The sequence below is a fragment of the Schistocerca cancellata genome, chromosome 8 (genome assembly GCF_023864275.1).
Source record: "Schistocerca cancellata isolate TAMUIC-IGC-003103 chromosome 8, iqSchCanc2.1, whole genome shotgun sequence".
NCBI classification, from domain to species: Eukaryota; Metazoa; Arthropoda; class Insecta; order Orthoptera; family Acrididae; genus Schistocerca; species Schistocerca cancellata.
Window position 1 is genome coordinate 428,250,353 of NC_064633.1, and position 21,642 is coordinate 428,271,994.

Below are 21,642 nucleotides of genomic sequence, written 5' to 3' on the forward strand. Positions count from 1 at the left end.
TTATTGTGAACTGAGGACATTGTTATTAATTTTTGGTACGGTGTACATTTTTTCCGATTATATTGCGTTTGACAGACATCAAAATTTTTGTTATTCCTTTTTACAGAAATTTTCTTTTTAGCTATTGCCTTTTTCAATTCTCTTTAATTTTTGCGTTGTCGATGTTCGTCGATGTATTTTATCATGAGTCTTCCTTGCTCTCATGGTGTATGTTGGAGTGTTTCAGTCATATAATCACGCAGGTTAGTTTCAAAAGTTTTTAAATACATATGCAAAAATATTCAATAGGATGTCTCTCTGATACAGATTTATCATCCACAGGATTGCGTTCGTATTTACGGATTGCATAATCTTAGCCGCGCGGAGTGGCAGCGCGATTTGAGGCGCCATGTCACAGATAGCGCAGCCCCTCCCACCGGGGGTTCGAGTCCTCCCTCGGGCATGGCTGGGTGTGTTGTTCTTAGCATTAAGTTAGTTTAAGTAGTGTGTAAGTCTAGGGACCGATGACCTCAGCAGTTTGCTCGCTTAGGAATTCACACATATTTGAACTCAATCTTATTTTCGCACGCTTGCATATCTTCATGAACTGTCTCTTTCGTTACTTCAATCTCGTTTGTGCATGGAGGAACAATGGATTTTAGAGACTCATTTCACAAGAATTGTAATTATACATAAGAAAGGGAAATATTTCTTGTTGTTCGTTTCTTGGTACATAGATGTATAGCCAGTTGTTCCGGTCGGTGTGATTCGAGACATCAAAAAGGTGGGACCGTCGAGGTGAGAGCAAAAGGGACAGCCTTGAGGAAAACCACCTATGAGATGGTGGCAGCTACACGAGAAACAATTGTACACAGCTTTCAGTCACAAATAAATAAGTATTGCTTCCTGGAGAGAAAAAACGTGTGTTGCGGGTGTACTCTGTTTTCTTAAAATTTCTTCACTCATACAAGCTTAATGTCCAGCGGATTGGTGGAGGAGAGTCTATAAAACATTTAACTATAGCAGAAGTTGTCCTTATGCAACACATTCACTGTCTGTTCCCTGTTTACTTTTTAAATTTTGCCCACTATAGTTGTACATCACTCTTCATGACTGCTGCACACACTTACATCGGACGTTCACATAGCTAGGTTCTTGTGCTTCTATTATCATTTACATAGATTACGAGGTTTTCTTAACCTTCATGAGGTGGTTGGACCTATTATGACGCATAATTATTCCTGATGAACTATCATTTTGAAAACATGTTGTTTTCATAAACTCCCTACCTTGAATTTGTTCCTAGCTTACTAAAATATACTCTGAGAGAAAAAAAGTATTTTGGAGCCCTAGTTCGCTGAAATAGTGCTTCTCAAGATGTTCGGGTTCCTTTAGAACCTGAATCTTTTAATCTTCATTATTACAGAAAATTCTGACAATATTAAATTTTTCAACAATGGGACGCATATATAGACAGTAAGGTGAATAAAATGAAGCGAAATCATTGTTGTTGAATAATGTATTGCCTGTTTCTGTGGAAATGAGGGAAGAAGGAGCGCAAGTCATTATTTTTACTGTAACCAAATCAGCTCACAAGGTGGTTCACTTCTACTTGGGTCACTTTTCTTTACCTTTAGATTTCATATTTTTGTAAGTGTTTTTATCTTAAGATAATGGGCTCTTTGCAAGATGATGAAACAACAGACACACTGCTAAAAATATCTGATAGTGGAGGATGATTGTCATGTTTCGGAATACAACTGTTTATCTTCACTGAAGAACTCAACTGATGCGTCAGAATAGTATACGTTAAGGAGTGAGGTTCTGATCTCAAAGGATAAATCAGCAGAATGGAAGGCAGAAAACCTACTTCATCTGGGACGACATGCAGTCATGCAGTATGTAATACAGATCATCTGACTACAGGATCAACACTGTATGCCACTTCTCTCCTTACAAACAAGTACGTGACTTAGCTGCACACACACACACACACACACACACACACACACACACACACACACATATATATATATATATATATATATATATATATATATATATATAAGGCTCATCGGCCATTTGACCATCTTCATCTGTGCGGATGCACACACAGAGCCCGAACTCTCAGAGAATCGGCGATAAAGCCGCGAGTAATGGGTACGATGGGCAGGAGCACTATGAATATAGTGCGGGACAAAAGCTGCGAATGTAGCTCTCACTGGAGTCGTGCCAGAGGTAGGTACCTGCAGTAGCACTATTCGTTATGTTCTGGCTGGCTCAGATGGATAGAGCGTCTGCCATGTAAGCAGGAGATCCCGGGTTCGAGTTCCGGTCGGGGCACATATTTTCAACTGTTCCCGTTGACTTATATCAACGCCTGTAAGTAGCTAAGTCACGTACTTGTTTGTAAGGAGAGAAGTGGCATACAGTGTTGATCCTGTAGTTAGATGATCTGTATTACATACTGCATGTCGTCCCAGATGAAGTAGATTTTCTGCCTTCCATTCTGTTGATTTATCCTTTGAGATCAGAACCTCACTCCTTAACGTATACTATATATATATATATATATATATATATATATATATATATATATATATATATATATATATATATATATATATATATGGGTATATATGTATATATACAAATAAACAAGTAAACGAAAAGGAGTCCCCAAACGTGCTGCATGTAAACGAAAACTCTGCTGTGTTAAGCAGTCTGTGGTGACAAACACAGCAAGACAACCCCATTTTCGAGGGCCACATCTATCAGTTGTAAATTCTTGGTGTGCGTTTTGTGGCCATATATATATGGGAAGGCGGGGCAAGAAGGGGAAGCTAACTTTAAACCCTTACAAAAGGAACAAAAATAAACAATTTCGAGTAGGTCTGATTATCATTTCTTTACTTAACCACTGAATTACAATAGCATGCAAAGCGACCTGCAAACTTATTACATTTAGTTAGATATATCTCGATTTGAAACATAAACTACCAATTGCCAGTCTTGCCCCATATGCGGGGCAAGATGGGGAACTAGCATGAATTCATCTGTAAGGCTTAAATAAGGACTGGAATAACGAAATCCTGTGACGATAAGGTTTCGAAACATGGTTCTGCAAATTGTAGAATCAGGTATTAGGTTTTATTTAGGCCTCTTACTTTCACATAGTACACAAGTGTGGACAGCATCGTCATAATCACTTTCTATCCGTGCACAAGTGTCGAAGGCGCAGCGTCCGCAGCTAATACACCGTATCCAGCCTCCCTCAGAGAAGTCATAGCAGTACAAACATTCTTCACTCTCTTCCTCGTTGTCCTTCGACCTCAGTTTATTATCCCTTGAGCATGAAGAGGTGGTTAAGACGTCAGTAACGTGCGTCACTTATCGTTGTCATTATGTCCTTTTGGTGGTATCCCAGGTTTATTAAACGTCTTTGAGAAGAGTTTTCGTTTACATGCAGCACGTTTGGGGACTCCTTTTCGTTTAATTTCTTCAGATAGTTCACTTCTATAAGGAGCTTCGGTTAAAGCAACGGGTTTTCCATGCCTGTTAGATGGTTTCCTTTTGGTTTTCTTATCCACCTTTGGAATAGTTAACACCATTTCAGGGCTGGTAACCTGAAAGTTAAACGAAACAGAGGCTTGATCGTCAGTTGTTAATTTTTCAGGTGTTTTATGTCTTGACAACATCTCTGGTATTTGGTCTTCCGTTTCTGTAACTTCAGATGTGTGAGCTTGATGAATATCTGTAGTTGAACAGGGAACGTAATCACTTTCTTGAAACACATTTCTATTTACAGGCCAAATGCCTGTTTTCCGAAACCCGTTCACTGCTGTGGACGTTGTAGCTGAATGAATGAAGGCTATGCCGAATAAACTTGCGATCTGATGCAGCATAACAACTTTTCGAGGATGGGTGCGAAGCCACGATCTTACTTCATCTTCGTAAAATTTACTGAGAGGTTCCATAAATGCCACGTCCAATGGTTGCAGACGGTGTGAGCAGTGTGGTGGCACACACAGCAAGACAACCCCATTTTCGAGGGCCACATCTATCAGTTGTAAATTCTTGGTGTGCGTTTTGTGGCCGTCCAACATGAGAAGTATTGGTCTTTCCTTTGACGCTCCAGTAAATGCAATAAACTTCTTAAACCAAGTCAAAAGTAGTTCTTTCGTCATCCAACCAGTTCCTTGAACCTCTGTCCAGGCGCGAGAGGGCAGGCCAGTCTCAAACGCTTGTTGCACTCGTTTTCGAGGATAAATTAACATAGGTGGTACGTAGCACCCCGACGCTGAAACACAGACTTCTGCAGTCACAGTCTGGCCTCTTTCTGCTGTGGTAACTGCTCCCACCTGTCTGCGCCCTTTCAAAGCAACCACCTTTGTGTGACCTTTTGGAATGACTGTTAAGCCAGTCTCATCGCAATTGAAAATTCTGTCTCCCGTAAACTTGAATGTGTGTAATTGACTTTCTAACAGATCGAAAAACTGATCTACAGCAACTCAATTAAACCCCATTGCTCGTGCTATTGATGCCTTTAGTTTTCGTATTGTTAAGGTAGGCTTTCGTGCAAGAAACCCATTTAACCAATCTCTTTCAGCTGATTTGGCTGCAGTATTAAATGGATGTTTGATGTTGTTTCGTTCAGTTAACTGAAAAGCAAGTTCACAAAGTTCTTTAAGTGTTAGGCTAAAATACTGTCCTTCCATCTGTGTTAAGCAGTCTTTTAGTTCTGCCTCTTGTTCTGGGGTAAACAAACTAGTGATTGGTCCTAACCTTTTCACAGCTGTATAGGCAGGATTAGCACGTTTCTTTGCCACATGTCGTTCAGTCGTTGTCTGTGGCACATTGAACTATCGAGCAGCCCTGAAAGAACCAATATGACCGTCTATAACAGCATTTACAGCGCCTTCCATTGACTCCAATGATCAATCTTGCCTAGACGTTTGTCGCCGATACTAGCGAACCATCTGAAATAATAACACATGGAACGTACTATTGAGTCAGATCATTCCTGGTCATCTATACTATATAGTAAATAACATATTTCCAATAGTCAGTCGTTAAATCATAGCAAGAATACCGACTCTGCACGTTTTGTGTATTTTTATTCACCATATAGCCTAAAGCATACTTTGTAATTAATTAGGAAACGTTGGAATAATGAATACCATTCTATTTACAATTGTATTCAACGTATAATGTACGTGTTACAAACCCGCAGCGAGCTAAACACATGAGACGATAAGAACGTAATGGATGGACAAATAGTAGGGGCAAGACATCTTGCCCCACCCTGTCTTGTCCCCTACCATGCTGTCGGGTTGTGTTACGCGTACATAAACACTATTTAGTGAACATTGACTACTGATTCAGCAGTATACTGTTAGTAAGACGTACTATTCAGTGCTATTTATACAGTATGGACAAATGTTCACGAAACACATATTTTAGGACCTCGAAAGGTGTAAAACATTGCAAATCAGCATAACAATTGTACGTACTTTGCAAAGATCACAGAAACCACCACGAAAACAAGGTTCAGCACCGTCAACACACTGCGACCTGTGTACTGAAGATGTTGACGTAGCTATCCACAGATGGCAGCACTCTAACTGTAGCTTATAGCCCTTCCCCGTCTTACCCCACCTCTCCGTCTTGCCCCGCCTTCCACTATATATGAAGATGGTATCTGTTCTTTCGGGCATGTCCGAAGGCTATGAAGATGTGAGTAAAGTAAGCTGGCATCTAGAAGAGATTTTTGGGAGAACTGGGAACAGAGAGGCAGGATCCCAGTGTGTCTGTTGCACTTGATTAATGTTGTTCCATTCAAGGGAAACTGTTCTTTCCACGAGTATAAGCTTAGTACACCAGCAAGGTATGGCGTAAAGTAATGGTACCTTATGATAATATAACAAGTTAGGTATAGAATAATCAGCCATAAACTGGGAAACGATCAGGTAGCGCCCTGTAAAGGACCGAGGCCTAATGGTTGTATCAGACTCACCTTACGGTATGATAGGATGTAACGTTACTTGTGACCACTTTTTCACCTCCCGCTAGCTAGGAAAAATAATGCTGATGAAGAGAATTATCACAATGGTTGGAACTGTGCGAAAACACAAGCCTTCCGTCCTCCAAAACTATTGCAGACCAAGGTGATTGTTAATTACACATCACCCATTCTGGCCAATTCTTAAACCTTTAATCAGTTACTCTATACATCAGTTGTGTATATTCTTATTTCTAAATACTATTAATTGTTAACGGAACAAGGCCAGTGTAGTACGGTCTGTTACTTATTTGGCTGATCGAAGTACTTGAATAATAGCAAACGGAAGCAACACTTAACAGTAATGAGCGTTACGAGGTTCCTTATCAAATAATATCAATCTCTGATATCAACGTATAGTTCTATTGCTCGTCATGATTATCTTTACAATTTTTACGATGAACTACATCCTCAAAAAATTTTACAGATAAGATCAGCTAGTACTTTGATAACGTCCTTTTCCCGGTCATTATTTAATGAGAGGCTTTATATTCAGACAGTAGTGCTGCGACGGACACGAGTCCAGACTACCGTGTCCATACAACAGACCATGGCGAGGGGTCTAACAATTTTGCTGTCCACGTTGGCTGTACTGCATCTCACCAGAGCTGCGTCTAATAGCTCCCTCAACCAGTTCCCGGAAGGTTTCCTGCTTGGAGCTGCCACAGCCTCCTATCAGATAGAAGGGGCCTGGAACGAGGATGGTGAGTGCTCACAGCTGATATGAAATTACCTAAGATTTCTACTTTTCGAATCAACTGTAATGTGAACTTATTTAACGCGACGTATCTCAATGATTTACTCTCACTACATATATGTGTGTCAACAGCTTCGTACATAGTACTATAATATCATAGACCAATTTCTGTGTTTTCTTCTCTTTTTTTTACGAAAGTTACTTTTGCTAAATAGCCTAGACCGCAGATTTTCATACGTGATAGAAAAAGTCGGTTATTAATTTCGTTCTTTATACTTAGTAGCATTGTATTATGAAATCCGAAACTTTACTATACTGGCATGTATTAATTTAATTATTATTAATTTAATCATTCTTTGTAAAAGCTACATTTATTCCAGATCCACTTCCTGTTAAAATAAAGTGCTGTTAGTCTATAGAAGATGTTTCTCTTCTTATTCGTATAATACATTCAATTATTAGATTCTAGTCACTGCATTGTGAGAGAGGTCAGATTGCGATACTGAAACCTAGGCGTTCTTAGCTCTGTGTGGTCACCCTAATACCAGTTTCCTGTGGTCACCCTAACGCGCCTCAACCCCAAGTCGAGTACTAATGTTCTGAAACAGTGATAGCCAATATTCTGTGACTTTCTTTTGCTACTCTATTCGAACGTTGTCTCTAACACGAATGTAGACAACACTTGAGCGTACGAGTATAGCCTTCGTTCTTTCAGTCAGAGATAGTTTAAATATTGCGGACGCTTAGAGCTTAAAGAGATACGGGAGGGATAAAAACCTTTTATATGAAGTGTGACGTCACCATAGCTGCATGCGGAGCGTAGTACACTGAAAACATTGATAAGTGAATAAAGCATCACACTTATTCACACTATTTACAGGATAAAGAATTAAGTATATGTGTTTTGATCACTGATTCCCTGTCCTACACTGTCTCTGATTGAGTCACTTGTTAGCTGTTACAATATGCCACTGATTTCTAGCTGTTGCAGTCGGTCTCCGTAGCTATCAGCGCGGATGACTGCCATGCGAAGGAACCGGTTTCGATTCCCGGCCGTTAGTGCCAGGGATTTTTCCTGGGTGGGACGACTGGTATGGGGTCCCCTCAGCCTCTTGATGCCAGCTGAGGAGCTGCTTGACCAAGCAGTAGCCGTTCGAGTTCATGGCCAGGAGAGCGTTGTGCCCATTCAAAGTGACTCCTTACCGCATCTGATGACGACAGTTGCCGAGGACGACATGTGGTCGGACGTTACCTATGGGCGCCCCAGGGCCTGCTGAAGGATAGAACGTTTACGCTATCTATTACAATATTAGTATTGTCGTGCTATATACTTCTCTTCTCACTGCCAGTCTTCTGAGCTCTTCGGCGGAGGTCGGTGTGCGGCATTTTAAGGCGGACGTCCATGAAATTGACCGAGAATGTCTGTTTTCAGTTCATTTTGTACTTGTTGTTAGGACTCATGGACAATAAGTTCCCACAATTTCAGTGATTAAATCGCTTCCGAAGTGCCTGAATGAAATGTGTAATGCGAACTCCGAGCCACGCCCATTTCGTGAACCAACATTTCAGTACTAGCTCGGTTAACAACGATTTCTTGGATTAATTTCAAGCAAACTTTCAACAGAGAAACCTGAATGCATAGGATAAATCCCGAAGAGAATTGGTCCTAGATTGAGGAAACTTGTCAGCGGTGTGGCGGGCAAAATGTTGGAAGAAGGAAAGAGCGTAGGTGGACACAACAGATTCACAAAGACTATGCAGAGTTTTCAATTGTATTATCGCAAGGATATGGGACAGAAATTATGCAGTGTAACTGACATGAAAAGTACAGTATGATCCACATATTTGCGCATGGTGTCAGCAAATGAACACCCCATCCATCACCTGTGCCACATTGGCTGATGTGCCTCGCGGGGTAGCCGTACGGTCTAGGGCGTCTTTTCACGGTTTGCGCGGCTGCTCCCGTCCGACGATCGAGTCCTCCCTCTGGCATGGGTGTGTGTGTTGACCTTAGATTAAGTTAGTTTAAGTTAGATTACGTAGTGCGTAAGCCTAGAGACCGATGACCTCAGCAGTATGGTACCATAGTCCTTATCACACATTTCCGAAATTAGCTGGTGTAGATGTATATAGGCTCATAGGTATAACAGCTGCCACATTCACAGGGGGAGGCTTCCAAATTGTGTCCTGCGAGATGTCAAGCCCACTACCAGGATTCCGACCAATCACGAACTTCTAGAGAGAGTATGTTCATCAGAAACCCACAACGCAAAAGAGTCTCTTAATTAGCTCTTATGGAAACGATAGTAGTGAAGCGAGGCGAAAATTTAATAGTAATGGATGACTGGAATTCAACAGTAGGAAAAGGGAGAGAAGGAAACATAGTAGGAGAATATGGATTGGGGCTAAGAAATGAAGCCATCTGTTAGGATTTTGCACAGAGCATAACTTAATCATAGCTAACACTTGGTTCAAGAATCATAAAAGAAGGTTGTATTCATGGAAGAATCCTGGAGATACTAACAGGTATCAGATAGATTATATAATGGTAAGACAGAGATTTAGGAACCAGGTTTTAAATTGTAGGACATTTCCAGGGGCAGATGTGGACTCTGCCCACAATCCATTGGTTATGAACTGTAGACTAAAACTGAAGAAATTGCAAAAAGGTGGGAATTTAAGGAGATGGGACCTGGATACACTGACTAAACCAGACGTTGTACAGAGTTTCAGGGAGAGCATAAGGGAACAATTGACTGGAATGGGGGAAAGAAATACTGTAGAAGAAGAATGGGTCGCTCTGAGGGATGAAGTAGTGAAGGCAGCAAAGGATCAAGTAGGTAAAAAGACGAGGGCTAGTAGAAATCCTTGGGTAACAGAAGAATTATTGAATTTAATTCATGATAGGAGAAAATATAAAAATGCAGTAAATGAAGCAGGCAAAAAGGAATACAAACGTCTCAAAAATGAGACCGACAGGAAGTGCAAAATGGCAAAGAAGGCATGGCTAAAGGTCAAATGTAAGGATGTGGAGGCTTATCTCACTAGGGGTAAGATAGATACAGCCTACAGGAAAATTAAAGAGACCTATGGAGGAAAGAGAGCCACTTCCATGAATATCAAGAGCTCAGATGAAAACCAGTTGTAAGCAAAGAGGGGAAAGCAGAAAGGTGGAAGCAGTATATATAGGGTCTATACAAGGGCGATGTACTTTAGGACAATATTATGGAAATGGAAGAGGATGCGGATGAAGATGAAATGGGAGGTACGATATTGCGTGAAGAGTTTGACAGAGCACTGAAAGACGTGAGTCGAAACAAGGCCCCAGGAGTAGACAACATTCCATTAGAACTACTGACAGCCTTGGGAGAGCCAGTCCTGACAAAACTCTACCATCTGGTGAGCAAGATGTACGAGACAGGCGAAATACCCTCAGACTTCAAGATGTTTATAATAATTCCAATCCCAAAGAAAGCAGCTGTTGACAGATGTGAAAATCACCCAACTATCAGTTTAATAAGTCACAGCTGCAAAATACTAACACGAATTATTTACAGACGAATGGAAAAACTGGTAGAAGCCGACCTCGAGAGAGATCAGTTTGGATTCCGTAGAAATTTTGGAACACGTGAGGCAATTCTGACCTTACGACTTATCTTAGAAGAAAGATTAAGGAAAGGCAAACCTACGTTTGTAGCATTTGTAGACTTAGAGAAAGCTTTTGACAATGTTGACTGGAATACTCTCTTTCAAATTTTTAAGGTGACATGGGTAAAATACAGGGAGCGAAAGGCTATTTACATTTTGTACAGAAACCAGATGGCAGTTATAAGAGTCGAGGGACATGAAAGGGAAGCAGTGGTTGGGAAGGGAGTGAGACAGCGTTGTAGCCTCTCCCCGATGTTATTCAGTCTGTATATTGAGCAAGCAGTAAAGAAAACTAAAGAAAAACTAGGAGTAGGTATTAAAATCCATGGAGAAGAAATAAAAACTTTTAGGATCGCCGATGACATTGTAATTCTGTCAGAGACAGCAAAGGACTTGGAAGAGCAGTTGAAAGGAATGGACAGTGTCTTGAAAGGAGAATATAAGATGAACATCAACAAAAGCAAAACGAGGATAATGGAATTAAGTCGGGTGATACTGAGGGAATTAGGTTAGGAAATGAGACACTTAAAGTAGTAAACGAGTTTTGCTATTTGGGGAGCAAAATAACTGATGATGGTCGAAGTAGAGAGGATATAAAATGTAGACTGGCAATGGCAAGGAAAGCGTTTCTGAAGAAAAGAAACTTGTTAACATCGAATATACATTTAAGTGTCAGGAAGTCGTTTCTGAATATATTTGTATGGAGTGTAGCCATGTATGGAAGTGAAACATGGACAATAAATACACTCCTGGAAATGGAAAAAAGAACACATTGACACCGGTGTGTCAGACCCACCATACTTGCTCCGGACACTGCGAGAGGGCTGTACAAGCAATGATCACACGCACGGCACAGCGGACACACCAGGAACCGCGGTGTTGGCCGTCGAATGGCGCTAGCTGCGCAGCATTTGTGCACCGCCGCCGTCAGTGTCAGCCAGTTTGCCGTGGCATACGGAGCTCCATCGCAGTCTTTAACACTGGTAGCATGCCGCGACAGCGTGGACGTGAACCGTATGTGCTGTTGACGGACTTTGAGCGAGGGCGTATAGTGGGCATGCGGGAGGCCGGGTGGACGTACCGCCGAATTGCTCAACACGTGGGGCGTGAGGTCTCCACAGTACATCGATGTTGTCGCCAGTGGTCGGCGGAAGGTGCACGTGCCCGTCGACCTGGGACCGGACCGCAGCGACGCACGGATGCACGCCAAGACCGTAGGATCCTACGCAGTGCCGTAGGGGACCGCACCGCCACTTCCCAGCAAATTAGGGACACTGTTGCTCCTGGGGTATCGGCGAGGACCATTCGCAACCGTCTCCATGAAGCTGGGCTATGGTCCCGCACACCTTTAGGCCGTCTTCCGCTCACGCCCCAACATCGTGCAGCCCGCCTCCAGTGGTGTCGCGACAGGGGTGAATGGAGGGACGAATGGAGACGTGTCGTCTTCAGCGATGAGAGTCGCTTCTGTCTTGGTGCCAATGATGGTCGTATGCGTGTTTGGCGCCGTGCAGGTGAGCGCCACAATCAGGACTGCATACGACCGAGGCACACAGGGCCAACACATGGTGTGGGGAGCGATCTCCTACAATAGCCGTACACCACTGGTGATCGTCGAGGGGACACTGAATAGTGCACGGTACATCCAAACCGTCATCGAACCCATCGTTCTACCATTCCTAGACCGGCAAGGGAACTTGCTATTCCAACAGGACAATGCACGTCCGCATGTATCCCGTGCCACCCAACGTGCTCTAGAAGGTGTAAGTCAACTACCCTGGCCAGCAAGATCTCCGGATCTGTCCCCCATTGAGCATGTTTGGGACTGGATGAAGCGTCGTCTCACGCGGTCTGCACGTCCAGCACAAACGCTGGTCCACCTGAGGCGCCAGGTGGAAATGGCATGGCAAGCCGTTCCACAGGACTACATCCAGCATCTCTACGATCGTCTCCATGGGAGAATAGCAGCCTGCATTGCTGCGAAAGGTGGATATACACTGTACTAGTGCCGACATTGTGCATGCTCTGTTGCCTGTGTCTATGTGCCTGTGGTTCAGCCAGTGTGATCATGTGATGTATCTGACCCCAGGAATGTGTCAATAAAGTTTCCCCTTCCTGGGACAATGAATTCACGGTGTTCTTATTTCAATTTCCAGGAGTGTAGTTTCGACAAGAAGAGAATAGAAGCTTTCGAAATGTGGTGCTACAGATGAATTTTGATGATTACGTGGGTAGATCACATAACTAATGAGGAGGTATTGAATATTATTGTGGAGAAGAGAAGTTTGTAGCACAACGTGACTATAAGAAGGGATCGGTTGGTAGGACATGTCCTAAGGCATCAAGGGATCACAAATTTAGCATTGGAGGGCAGCGTGGAGGGTAAAAATCGTAGAGGGAGACCAAGAGATGAATACACTAAGCAGATTCAGAAGGATGTAGGTTGCAGTAGGTACTGGGCGATGAAGGAGCTTGCACAGGTTAGATAAGCATGGAGAGCTGCATCAAACCAGTCTCAGGACTGAAGACCACAACAACAACAACGGAAACGATAAACCCACATTTTCATGCAGTACAGTTGCTAGAATTACAACATATGATGTAGTTCTTGTATTTTATAATGGCAACTTAGGAGAATATACTTATAGAAAGAAAATTTCGCACAAGACATTTTAAGAAAAATGAGATTTACAGCGACTCTGGAAAGTCAGTTGGAAACCTGGTAATGGAAAGAAGGCCGAAAAGGAGAAATCAGGATAGCAGCCCAATGAGACAGAGGACTCTAAATATAAATCTAAGGCCTTCTGAATAGGTGATTTCAGAAAAACAGTTAGGTTGAAATTTAAGTTGCATTTCCACAATATTATGTTTTTTGAAGTTTATGTCCCTTTTTCTCAGATACTATGGAGGCTTACAAAATTTCGTACGTTTATTTCTCTAATGTAGTTCCAAGAGTAAGTTTAGAATTTGTACGTGTAAGCTGAGACATGGGGCTAAATGAATAGAATTTTGCTTGAGTTTTATATTGTACTTATAGATCTATGACTTAAAAAATTATTAAAATTATCCTATTCGGTATATCTAAAAAAACCTTGTCAGGGAAGCTTACTGTATGTAAGAGATAAAACAGAGAAGACTTTGTAGGAATCTCTCGAATAGTTCCAGAGAAAAAGTTACATATCTTACCTTTTGAAAATAATTTTGTTTAATCGGTATAAATGTTAAATATCTATCATCGAAGGAACTTAATAGCAAATGTGTTAATTTCAGTGAAGCATGGTTCAAAATCTCTTTGCTGTATAGTCAAAAGTGTGGATTAGGTGCATCCTTCAAATAGTGTGTATTTTTCATGTACGACCCCCTCTTAAAAGAGTTGCATGGAGGCTTACGTTCGCATGCAGAGATTCGAAGCGAAGTCGGAGCCCTCTGGTGGCGTCCGCAGCGCCACGCACGAGGCAACGGCGAACTGGGAGGCAGGCAGGCAGCGAGGCTCGCGGCGGTGCTGTGGCGGCCTGTTAACAAGTATCTTCTGCGAAGGTGTGAGCGACAAGCGGCGCGTCGTCAGCTGTCCACAGTAACACCGCCCATACTGGAAAATATGTGTTGTGCACTTACCCCCTGACAGCTTTCGTAGAATTGGTAATGCTTATTTGATTTCCATCATGACTTTCACCACGACTTACATATCATTTCAGGAAACCGCACATTGGTCTTCAGTCGACCCCGATGATACGTAACTGAATTACAGTAATCCACTTGTTGCTCCGCATTTCTCTCGACGTTTCCCAATATCGAGTCTACAATCTTTGCTGTCAAACAATTAGTATTGTAGGTCAAAGGAGGAGCTGAGGTGAACCCGGGCTTCCTCGATTTAGTTTGGAAGATTGGTCCGGGAAATTTTCCTTATAGTTTGGTAAAGGGACGTGCTGACTCCATTAATTCATTGCAGAGTTATAATTTAGTTATGGTTTATTAGATAGGATCGCCTTTACGCTTGCTTCTGTGAAAATACCTTCACAACAATAATAAGGCTGTAATAAGCAACTTACAAAATGTAAAACATGAAACATAAAATAGTGCGAAAGTACTATGATTTTCCAGAATGAGATGTCCACTCTGCAGCGCAGTGTGTGCTGATATGAAACTTCCTGGCAGATTAAAACTGTGTACCGGACCGAGACTTAGTCCTGAGTTCGATTCTCTGTCCGGCACACAGTTTTAATCTGCCAGGAAGTTTTACTATGATTCTGGTGGCGACTGGGATAATGCTCACGGCGTCCGTGGCACTCGATAAACCACACTCGTCTCCCGCGTCGTTCCCAGTGGGCAGCAGCTCAGTATCCTTTTGCTGCGTACAGATTTGGCGGTCTAGGTTTCCTGAGCTGGGAGCTGGTTGGCGTCGCGAGTGCTACGCATCGGTAAGCTCTGGGCACGCTTCAGCAATCACAGTGCGGTTCGACGGTGCAACGTTTGATGGGCAGAGTGACAGTCAGGGTGAAAAAGCCACCTCTTTGGCAACTATCAGAGCCCAGCTGTTACAAGAGCAAGTAGGACCCTGTCTGGATGGACCTTTTGTTCCCTAAATGGTCGTACGAATATGTTCTAAGTCGTTAAGAGAATAGTGGGCAATTGGGAAAAGTTTCACCTTTCATTATTCAAATGGGTCAATGTCGAAACTTTGCAATCTATAAATAGGTTGAGAAACGAGACTCTGTTCTTTGAAACATCTAGCGCAGAAGAAGCAACAAAACTGTAAGCAGATTAACGTCCAGATCAGGGACGCCCAAAAAAATCTGCTTGTGTGTGTGGCACCCGTGCACACTTTCCCAACTCTCTGAGTGCAGACTTCCTCCTCTATCGAGCCACAGTATCTGAGTGGCAAGAAGGGGTAGGGCGAGGGAACAGCGGAAGGACCACTTGCGGTATTTAGCTTAATTTCAGATTTCTCACCAACAAGTTTTCGTATTATTTAATTATCTTGGGCGCACTGAATATTTAACAAAATTTATATCTGGCACAAACTGTCGGTTTTTGGACAGACTCTGTTTCGCAGGTTTTCCTCACCTAAGGTTACCATGTAATCGGGACCTACTTAGTTCCGTAACCAGTTACTTAGGGATATGGACGGTGTTCCTTGTGAGACGTTCTCCCTTCTACAATACGATTTTCTTCTTAAGTGCATCCGCATTCACCATGAAATCAGAAATATGTTGTTTCTCATCTTGTAATTGGGGCAGTCTGCTGTCAACTCTATTTGAAATGCAAAGGTTTACAGTTCATTATGGATCTTCTAATTTTCGTGCTTTCTTCCCTTTTTCTTCAGAAGTTCATCAGTAGAAGGCTTTAAATAGAAAACTCGTTTCAGGCACGCTATTTCACTTAACCCATGTAGTATGCAGTAATAAATAACGTCACCATCCGCTTCCTTCAGTTCCGTCAATATCTGTTCAGCTGAGAATGTTATGATGCGTCAGACTTCTGAAAAATTTACTATTTGCATCAAGAAACTCCATTACGTGTTCCATGCCTGTATAATTATCACAAAGTACTTCTCAGTGCACAGAATCCCGTACAAATCGTCTGTCGATCGTTATAAATTTTACTTCTTTCATGGTCTCCTAAATCTTTAAATTCTTTCTGCGTGGTGTAACGCTGTTTCAGAGCAAATTTATGGTACCCGTCGATCATGCAATGTATAACAAATGCTGAGAGTTCTCATCATTATCCTCGATGATTCCCATTAATTTTTTAAGGATTCAGATGATAGATCGGTACCCCGCCTCTTTTTGCGCAAACAGCCGCAGCACCTGTGAAGTTTCTTTATACCACGAACAAACAGCAAAGGATAAACAGCGATTACCCACGATTTTGCCGAACTGCAGCAAATAGTGCCGACTAAAATGTGCCACACAAAATGCTGGAACAAAGTGTCGCATTGCACTGCTAAATGAAATATCACATTACACCGAGGAGGACCGAGTAAAGCCGAGACGTACCGAATAGGGCCGAGACAGACCGAGCCTCAGACGGCAAGGAAGCACGCTATTGCGCACGCGTGAAGCTTTACATGCCGTGTCCGACCCTGGTCTGGATGACTATGTCATCGAAACAGTGCTGCGCAACACCTCAAACGGCAGTGATGTTGTGATATAATGCAGCGATGTTATAAAGATTAAAAATACGTATACATCTGAAAGATGAGTAGGTGCAGTTACGTGCGATAGATGTAGAAAACATGAAGCAACCGTGGTATACCCTTCCTTTCCCATTCAACAACAACACACTCCCAACACATTATGGAAGGATTTTAATAGTTTAAGAATGAAACGTTTTATACCAAATCCGTGCTGCGTTTTAAATGCCACTTTAGACATACCTCATTAGCATGTAATTGAAAAGCCATTTGCGAGAAATATGGGAATGGTGCCTACTCTGGAGTCGACTTTCGTCTCCTTCCAGGTTTGTTAATTGCCCTGAAGATCACCTTGTGTGGAATAGAGATCGTGACGTATGATTCGCAGAAAAGAAGATACAGAAGTCAAAATGAAAAGAAGCAGGATTGTCTTCAGAATGAACATGAACAGTCACAGCCGCTAGTGCGGGTGTGTTCATTTTTAACTAATAAAAAAACCTGCTGTGCACCAAGAGAAATGTTCTCATAAATTACTGTATTACGTATGTTGAAACCAAATATGTAAATAGAGCTATGCAAGCCCCTACTTTCACTACACTGGTCGCTTTGGCTCTGGAAAAGCCAATATCAGGAAGCCAATGGCACTAGAGAAACACAGGTACGCGGTGCCATACTGACACCTGCATTCGTAAGTGCAGTTGCCAAATCACTATTGCCACAAAACATCTAGCTCTGTCCAGAAACTCAGAAATGGCCATGGTTGCCTCCATTGCAGAAGTTCCAGCACCTCGACAGACGCGCCACGGTAAACAAGGAACAACTGGCAATGCTACAAACGTTCAATAGACAAACAAAAGGGTAGTTTCAAACATGGAGAAAAATAAATAGGTAGTAAACAGTGAGATCATGGAGACCTCTTTTTAATTGCTCCGCTTTGGGGACTATGGAAATGTAATGTGTTCCCGAGGCAACCATCGAGCATCTAAAGTACTGATCAATAGTGGAACAGTCAAGGTCAACAAGAAAAGATTATGGAAAGTGTTACTTAAATCTATTATTCCCACCACTTGCATTAAAGAAGAAGAGGAATCCATCAGGGGGATTTCCGGTAAAAGCAGTTAGTTGTATACAGCAGCAGTGCTGAAGCAGGATTGTCTCCAAACAACATCCAGAGGGGTCTCCAGGAGTAATGCAGATAATTCTGCGGTGACCGTTGTCATTGACAGCCAGCATCCAGCATTCAGCTCTGACAGTGTGATCATCGAGAGGAGTGGATTGGACTCCTGACCCTAAAATTCTAAGACGGGTAACTCCCCCTCACGATACTGCGCCTGATTATGACCGGATCAAGTGCAGCAATCTGCGATGCTCTCAAACTAATCAAATAAAATTTCCCTGCGGTATTTTAATTCTATGGATGACAATGTATCAACTTGTTCAAAATGGCTCTGAGCACTATGCGACTTAACTTCTGAGGTCATCAATCGCCTAGAAGTTAGAACTAATTACACCTACCTAACCTAAGGACATCACACACATCCATGCCCGAGGCAGGATTCGAACCTACGACCATAGCGGTCGCTCGGCTGCAGGCTGTAGCGCGCAGAACCGCACGGCCACTCCGGCCGGCTATCAACTTGTGGAAGAAGGTAATTTTGATAACTCTTCTCAAACCAGGAAAGGACCACACCTGCCCCAACAGTTACAGAAGTGTCGCTTTACCGACCTGTGTAGGAAAGATCTTGCAGCGAATTCTTAACCGTCGTCTGATCTGGAGATCAGTGACCATTCATCTGTTAAGCCTTTCTCAGTAGGGGCTCAGTAGGTGACGATTAACTGTCGGTAGTCTGACTGTTGGGGACGGGTACGCAGCCAGGTTTCCTACTTAGACAGCATTATAAAGAGATTTTTTTTTTTTTGCAAAATATCTTCCAATGCCATAGGCAGTCAGGTATAACAACCGCAAAGCAATCTTTGTTGCAACCAAGAAAAACAGATATTGGTCTACAAATATCTCATAAATGCGGCTTCCATGGATGCCCACTCATATTATTTCGGCCCTTTACGTCAAAATGCTTCTAGAAGTACGTGGTTGGTGAAGCGCTGCCTGATCGTTCTCAGCACTGGAATGTTGTTCTTCAGAGGAGTATTTAAGTGTTAAATTCTGTGCCATAGCTGCTAGCAGGATTTCCACTGTATGGAGCGCCTTGGAATGCTCCTTATTTATGGACGATTTTGCATTTTTTTGTGCCTATCCTAAATCTGCAAACGTATATTCGTCAGATAAAATTTAAGTTTCAGAGGTTGGAGAACTGATCTGCTGAGAAAAGTTTTAAATTTTCTTCAGATGAATGAGTGCCAGTTGACTTTCAACGTTCTCGTCACATTTTTTTTTTAACTTTCGTGACTTGTAAATGAGATACACCTTTCTACATGTTAAAGAGTCTATGTGGTTTTTGACCCTTATACAATGCTGGAAAAAATAGTACACCTATTTAAAGATTTCCAGTTCACTCAAGATCTATTGTTCCAGCAGTGCGTATGGAGTAGATGAAATGATTACTTTTACAAATCAGTAGAAGAAGCGGTTGTGAGATCCCGGTGTCGATCCACACTAAAACACACATATTAGCACATGGTGTAGCCACCACGGAGCGGCAATGCAAGCTATAAGCTCTGGCATCCAGTCGATCCTATAGATGACGAATACTACCCTGGGATACGTCATGTCACACCTCCTCGACCTTTTCACGGTGCTTCTGTAAGAGATGCTGATTGACGACTCACCCAAATCACTTCTCGTCCCATCATATCCTACACTTGCTTGATCGTGCTGGCCAGGGAAAGTTATTACATGTCTTGCAGAGGACATAGAGTTTCATCGGCAGTGTGTGGGAGAGCGTTATTCTGTTGATACCACACATCACGTTCCTGTTGTAAGAATGGAAAAAGAATGGGCCTAACAACATTCAGCACATACCGATTGCAGATCACCATTCCCCTCCAGAAAAACCATAGGTAAACTAGAGTTGTAGCTTATTGTTCCCCAGACCATAAGGCCTGCGGTGGGACCAGTGTGTCCTGGACGATTGCACTCTAAGAGACGGTGGTTACCAGGTCTACGTCGAACGTGCAAGGACCGGTAGGTACTTGCGCACAGGCTTAACCTACTTTCATCGCCGAAGACCACGGTGAGCCATTCCATCTTCCCAACTGACCCAAGTGGCACCAGTCGAGGCACGTATGTCAGTGCTGTGGTGTGAGTGGAACATGGGCTAGAGGTGTGCGTACCAGTAATCCCACTCCTAACAACTGGTTCGCAAACAGTTTTTGTTGACATATCTGGGCTCACAAGTCCTCTTATCAGTACCGTGGTAGCCGGACGATCAGCCACTGGTGCGCTTACAATACGACCACCCTGGCTGGCGCCTGTACTGCGTCAGAACCTCATGTAGGGGCGTGAGAATTCACTTGACACGTGACACCAGCATCGTTGCAACAGGTCCAATTAGTGTAGCAATTCTAAGAAATTATCGTCCCGTGACTCGGAAGGCTACAATCGGACGCCTTTCAAACTAGCTCAGTTGTTGGCAGGAAGCATGAGAACGTCTACGTGGCATGGTTGCCTGCTTGATTCACTCATTTGCACCACACTCAACCTTGTGGCTGTGGACATTCCCTATGCAAATGTAGACACATGTGGCACTCTGGTATCTACGGCACAATGCTATCTATTGGCGGAAGACGTTGAAACAATTATCGGTATATGTCTTCGGAGTCTTTTTCGCGGCGGCATGATTGGATAAAATCTTCGCTGTTTTCAAGCCTCGTCAACTCCAATAATAACGTTGAAAGTCAACAGGCACACATTCATCTGAAGAAAATTCAAAAATTTTTGTCAGCAGCTCATTTCTCCAACCTCTGAAACTTAAGTTTTATCCATTATTAGCATATCTTCTATCCCGCAGGTGGCATACTCCGTCATCAGATCACAATCGACGGCATGTTTCGAGGTGTGATAATTTTTCCCCGAAAGCGTATTTGATTTAGTACTGTCATGGATACAACACCTAAAGAATGTGAAGGCAAAGACCCTGAAACTACACACACACACACACACAAACACACAGCACATACAACGGTTCCAGTCGCTGCAACAACAGCTTAGTGTAGTTTCGCTGTGCAGCTTTCTCACTGCATTCACTGAATCTATAAACGACATCTAAATCGCCCAAATCTTCATCAGTGAAACTATGCATACAACTATTGTACAACACCGCTGGAAAAACCAACCCGACATGAAACAGAGCAGCACCGAATCCAAGGTTGAGGCCAAAGAGTTAAGTGAGCATCACTGTTTAAAAGAGCAAGTACCTTGAGTGCAAGGAAAACGTTTGTTTTCAAACAGGCGCAGCGCATACCATCTAGATTGCCAATGTTGTGTAGATATTCCCTCTGTAATATGATACAAAGATACATGGCGGTGAAAGTCGACAAAACGCGATTACTGTGAAACAAGGTATAACACTCCTGTCTGCTACTGCTATACCATAACCTTAAAGTAGGAGGCAGGTCGTGAAATATAACTATCTAGTTAAAACAATTATGGTATAAAGCAACAGAGCAGTGTTGCCCTCTGAGAGGTATTTTGTTGTGTTGATCGAGTTGTACCTAACGGGGGTGGCTTATCGGAAATGAAAGTCAGAATAACGTAAATATTTGAACAGTAACAAACAAAATTTTTGCCTATCTGCGCTGTTTAACGGATAAAGAAAACGGTCGCCAGCCTAATTAGGCAAGAGAATGATTAACATTCTTGTTCAAGAAAATAGTTATTAGTAACTTTAACGGATAAACACAACCTATACTTTGTCACACGTGAGTGCAATAAACTCTGGCAAATACATATGTTTACGGTAAGATTGAAGCTAACAGCTAGAGCAGCACAAACTATTCGCAAAAATATAACAGATACCGAAACACACTATTACATTCAGGGCTTGTTCAAACTGAATGGTCTTTATAACTAGTAACATTCACTGCAGGATCATTAATAGGACATAGGTTCAGTATTATTGTTCAAACATTTTCCTAGCTGGCATGAAATTATAAATGTAGTACACTGCA

General features: G+C 42.6%; 1 protein-coding gene across 1 annotated transcript in view; it reads left to right on the plus strand.

The window, feature by feature from the left end:
- Window positions 1–6,570: 6,570 nt before the first annotated feature.
- The window catches only part of LOC126094696 (myrosinase 1-like), a 61,485-nt gene continuing 46,413 nt past the window's right edge, over window positions 6,571–21,642 (plus strand). Inside the window, exon 1 of the mRNA XM_049909222.1 lies at window positions 6,571–6,744. Within this exon, the coding sequence (XP_049765179.1) occupies window positions 6,591–6,744 (154 nt within the window). The 5' untranslated portion in view covers window positions 6,571–6,590. The remainder of the gene's footprint in view (window positions 6,745–21,642) is intronic.